A 5,107-nucleotide genomic window follows, 5' to 3' on the forward strand; every position below is an offset into this window, starting at 1 on the left:
GCAGCCCGGGGCTGGGGGAGAGGTGCCTCTCCCTGGCCGTGGCAGTTTAGAGGGAACTTAAGGGCAGGGATCTCCCCTCCCTTAGTCCCAAATCTCCAGAGGCTGCTGCTGCTCCCCCTGGCTGGGGAACCCCGCAGTGACTCCGTCCCCTCTCCCCAGCCGGGCATCTCCTCTGCTGGGACCAGGGCTCAGGGCAGAGCCTGGCTCCGAGGGCCCCATCGGTGGAGTGTCCCCCTCAGAGTCCGGCTGGGTGTGGGGCTAGGAGCGGGGATGCCAAGCCAGGACTCTCACCTGCTACCACCAGCTGCAAGGGGTCGCTAGGCTGCGAGGAGACGAAGGGCTCTGATCGGGGCCGGTAGCTGCAGCTGTAGCTCCCTCCGTGCTGCCGGCCCACGGTGGGGATGAGGAACTCGGCCCCATCCCCAGCAGGGTCCATCTGTCGCTGCAAGTTCAGGTCTCCAGCCTTGTGCAGGAAGAACCTCACGTCCAGGCGCTGCCCCTGACACCGGATGGTGGCGTCTGCCCCTGGGGCGGTAACCGAAGTGAAGCTCAGCGAGATGGAGAGTCTGGGTAAGCTCGGATCTGCACGTAGGAGAAAGGCTGTGAGAGCCAGACCCGGGCACCCACCCAGCCCTGCCTCCCTGGCCTACCCCAGCCCTGGGCACATCCAGGGGCCCCCGGGCAGAGATTCTCTCCCAGATCCCAGAGTTCCCCCCACCCAGAATCCCGGCCCTGCGAGCTGGGCTCCCAGTCCCACAGACACTGAGCCACAGCTCCCTAGTTCTTGGGATCCTCATATGCCTGTGTGTGGCCCCTGCCTCATTCACTGCATCCGGCCTGCCCTGGACACAGAGTGACTGAGCTGTTCTCTGGGGCAGCGCACAGCCGGAGAACAGCAGCTGAGCTGACCCCGAGCAAGGCAGGGGCGATGCTGGAGGCGGAGGGCGGCACCAGGAGGGGTCGGCAGGTGTAGCGCAGTCTCCGGTGGCCGACGGCGCTTGCCCACAATCGGTGGGTTTAGGCTGCAGTCTGGGGAGCTCCTGGATTCCCCGCGGCCGCTGAGCTCTCACGTAGCAGCGTCCATGAGCAGCGCTTTCCCCCAGCTGTGCTGGGCTAGGAGACGCCGTCCCATCCTGGCAGCAATGACCTGCCCTCGGGTCACGCCGCCGGCGCCCATTGGCCGGACCGCGCTTTGATAGAGCTGGGCAGGAAGCCATCAGCCCTTCGCAGACTCCAGCTGGCCCAGACGCTGCAGCGCGGCTCCTCCCCAGCACAGCCTGCCGCGAGGGCACCACACCCGGCCCCCGCTCCCTGCATCGGCTTCCCGCAGACGCCCTGATCTCCGAGGTGCCCGAGGGCTGAGCCCAGCGTATTCCCAGCTCCGGCTGCAGGGTGCTGCGAGTGCCGGCTGCGTGGGCCCGGGCTGGCCGCTCGAGGACAAGCCGCCCAGGGCGCCGGGTGCACACGCGAGCGGCTAGTCCTGCTTGGACACAGCTCCATTGCTATTTTCAGCTCCATCAAAGCTAGCCCGGGTGCCGCACGCCGGCCCCCAGCTGCAGGGCAGACACCCGACAACAGCCCACAGCTCTGGGTTGACCCCGGGGTGACGGCTCCCTGCCTCCGGCCCGGCCACAGTCAGGGTCACGCTCATCTGGGCAGGGGACAGAACTTCCTCTGGGGCCAGGCCCAGGCTGCAGAACGAGCTCCCCCAGCAGCCAAGGGCCCCCCAAACCTCCCCACCTCCGGCTCCAAGGCCAGGCGCCCTCCCCCCAGCCGGCCTGCTCCGTTATCAACCCAGGGCAGCACAGCCATTGACCCCCGCAAACCGCCCCAGACCAGACCCTCCACGGTGGGCACAGACCTCCCCCTGGGAGAGGATGAGAGAGAACGACCCGCCCGTGACAGACGGGGCCACGTTGCTTAATGCTCGACTGGCAGGCGCCCCGACACCGCGGTGACCAGGGCAGCGTCAGACCATGTGCAGGGTAGAAGGCTGCTCCCTCCTGGCTGGGACCCCTCCAGTGACTCCGTCCCCGCTCCCCGGCCGGACGTCCCCTCTGCTGGGCTCAGGGCTCAGGGCAGAGCCTGGCTCTGAGTGGCCCAGCGGTGCGAGCCCCCGGGGATCTAGCTGGGTGTGGGGCAGGAGATGCCGGGCTGGGCCCCTCACCTGCTACAATGATCTGCACAGGGTCGCTGGGCTCCGAGTAGGCAGCTGGGTCTGTTCTGTTGCTATAACGACAGGTGTAGCTGCCACCGTGTTCCCGTCTGGCGCTGGTGATGGGAAATTCAGCCTCAGAGCCAGCAGGGTCCGTGTAATTCAGATAGTTCCCAGCTCCAGCCTTGTAGAGTTGGATCCTCATGCCCAGGTGCTGATGCCAACACCAGATGGTGACATTTGCCCCCATGGGGATCACCCCACCGGGGCTGACAGAGATGGAGGGTTTGGGGTAGGACCCCTCTGGATGCACAAACAAACAGGCAGTAAGTGGGGGTGATACAAACCGCGTCCGGGGTGAGACACAGGAAGCAGAAAGGTGGGGTTACCATATTCAAACATTTAAAAAAGAGGACACTCCACAGGGCCCCGCCCCAACTCTGCCCCGTCCCCGTCCCCGCCCCCATTCCAACCCCTTCCCCAAAGTCCCTGCCCCAACTCTGCCCCCTCCTCTGAGCACCCCGCATTCCCCCTCCTCCCTCCTGCTCTGATCTTGGTCAGGGGTTGCTAAATGCTTCCCTGCTCCCCACTCGCCCTGCAGCCCCTGCACCCCCACACCCCTGCAGCCTCTGTGCCCCCTGCGCCCCCCTGCCCCTGCAGCCTCTATGCCCCTTCCTGCCCTGCTCCTCCTCGCCCTGCAGCCTCTGCACCCCCCCCGCCTGCCCTGCCCCTGCAGCCTCTATGCCCCTGCCTGCCCTGCAGCCCCTGCAGCCTCTGTGCCCCCTGCTCCCCACTCGCCCTGCAGCCCCTGCCCCCCCCGTCCCTGCAGCCTCTGCGCCCCCTGCAGGCCCTGCCCCTGCAGCCTCTATGCCCCTGCCTGCCCTGCTCCTCCTCGCCCTGCAGCCTCTGCACCCCCCCGCCTGCCCTGCTTCCCCGCTCCCCCGGCAGAGGGAGAGCTGCGGGCTCCACGTGGACCCAAACACTGTGCCGCGCTGCTCTGCGGGGGAGGGGGAGGGACTCTGGCTGCTAGAGGCCCCAGTGCCTGCGAGCGGCTTTCAATCAGGCCTAGCCGTCCAATCAGCCACGCCACACTCTGCATGAGGGGAAGGGGGAAATCCCGGACATTTCTACTTTATTAGAAATCCCGCCCCCCACCCCCAGACAGCCATTTAAAGCTGAAAAAACCGGACATGTCCGGGGAAACCCGGACGGATGGTAACCCTAAGAAAGGAGATTTCCAGTCTCTGATTCCTTTAGTTCTCCAGGGTGAATTCAGCCCTGTCCCTGCTGCAGTCAGGAGTGACTCCGGATTGACCCCAGGGGGCTGAGATCAGAACCCGGCCCTGCCCCCACTGCCGTCAGGGGTGACTCTGGATTGACCCCGGGGGCTGAGATCAGAATCACCCTCCTTCTGTTTTTCTAACATTGTAGCAGAGCTGCAGCCCTGCTGGAGTTGGGCTGAACATGGATTATTCTTTAAAACAGTCTAAAAAACCACATTTACTCCAATTGTCCGGCAATGTGCTGTATGCACAGAACGCACAGCTTTGAGTGCAGGTGAATTCTCCCTGTGTGGTGCTGTGACAGAAAACCGCTTAGCCAACCCTCTGTCACACCAGCTCCAATTCAGGGAGGTGAATTGGAGCTGGGTAGATGACCTGGCCCTGATTGGGGAAGCTGGAACAGCTGCTGCCTCATCAGGCTGGGGCTGGATAAAAGCCCCGGGGGAAGGAAGCCAGGGAGAGCTGGACAGGCTGTGAGCCGCACTAGAGGACAGGCAGTGAGGGGAAGCAGAGCGAGATAGCAGGTCCCCCTCTCTCCTGCTGGTGGACTGTAAGAAGGGGACCATGTGTATGGTGGAAAGGTGGTGGGAACCCAACCTGTAAATAAAAGCACCAGGGAAGCACTGCACCAAGGTCTCTGTGTGACTTTCTCAGCCCAGTGGGGGCAGGAGCCAGGAGAGCCCTGCAGGGACCCCGTTACAGGTGCCCATCCCTGTAATGAGTGGGGCGAGGTCTCAGTCCCCACCTCTGGGTGTGGAAGGGAGCAGAGGTCTGACAGGATCATCCCTTTGGGGGATCTGTGCCACCCACCCACCTCCCTCGTCCTTAATGTGGAAATTCCCCCAGCTGCCCTATTCCCCACAGATACTCACCTCCCGACACCCCGCTCCGCCCGGCCAGCCAGCAGCCTGGAAAGGAGACGGGTCATTAGGAACCAGATCCCAGAGCAACTGGATCCTACACCCTGGTCTCAGATCCCCCCCCATGGGCACACACCCTGGCTGTCTCCGATACTCACCAAGGAGGAGGACGGTGAGAGCAGACGCCATGACGGGGTAGTGGGGGCCCCTCAGTCCTGCCACTAACACCCCAGTGCTGAGCTCCACCGAGTCTGAGGCCCGAGTGTGAGCGGAATGAGGAACTGTGCCGGGGGCTGCAGCCCCAGGAAGCCCGTGATGCGCTCGGCCCCTTTCCGCCCCATCAGATGGTTTCTCTGCAATCTCCAGCCCAAATGTACCGTGGTCAGAGCAAAACCAGCTCCCTGCAAGGCCCAGCAAACCACTTCCCCTCCTGCAGCTGCCTGGTCCCCCCACCCCCATCACGTCTCAGCCCCACATGGGAGCTGCCCAGTCCGGGGACCAGCTGGGAATGGGGGAATCTCAGGAGATGTCAAGAGATTCCCAGGCTGCCCTGACCTTTTCCAACAGGCCCGTCTAGCCTCCCTGGAGCAGCAGCTCAGAGCAGAGGAGGGATCCCCCCCCCACACACACACACAGCTACCCACGGAGAGACCCTCTCCAATGGAGTGGGGCAGAGGTTCCTTCCTGACCAGGCTGGGCCCATCGCCCACCCTGGAGCATGAGGGTGGAGGGACCTGGCCAACCTCCTTTTCAGGTAGCGTCGCTGCAGATGCTATTCTTAGCACAGTGGTGTGAGACAGACGGGACAG

General features: G+C 64.2%; 1 protein-coding gene across 1 annotated transcript; it reads right to left on the reverse strand.

Moving 5' to 3' along the window:
- Nucleotides 1-235: 235 nt before the first annotated feature.
- On the reverse strand, nt 236-4,487 carry LOC113405884 (leukocyte immunoglobulin-like receptor subfamily A member 6). Its single transcript, XM_026647186.1, has 4 exons — nt 4,457-4,487; nt 4,311-4,346; nt 2,168-2,458; nt 236-582 (listed from the first exon to the last, which is right to left on the reverse strand). Exons 1-4 carry the CDS (start codon nt 4,485-4,487, stop codon nt 236-238), a joined length of 705 nt encoding a protein of 234 aa, XP_026502971.1.
- Between the last annotated feature and the right edge of the window lie 620 nt (nt 4,488-5,107).

This window comes from Terrapene carolina, unplaced genomic scaffold (assembly GCF_002925995.2).
Source record: "Terrapene carolina triunguis isolate 2854851 unplaced genomic scaffold, T_m_triunguis-2.0 Scaffold51471, whole genome shotgun sequence".
In the NCBI taxonomy this organism is placed as follows: domain Eukaryota; kingdom Metazoa; phylum Chordata; order Testudines; family Emydidae; genus Terrapene; species Terrapene triunguis.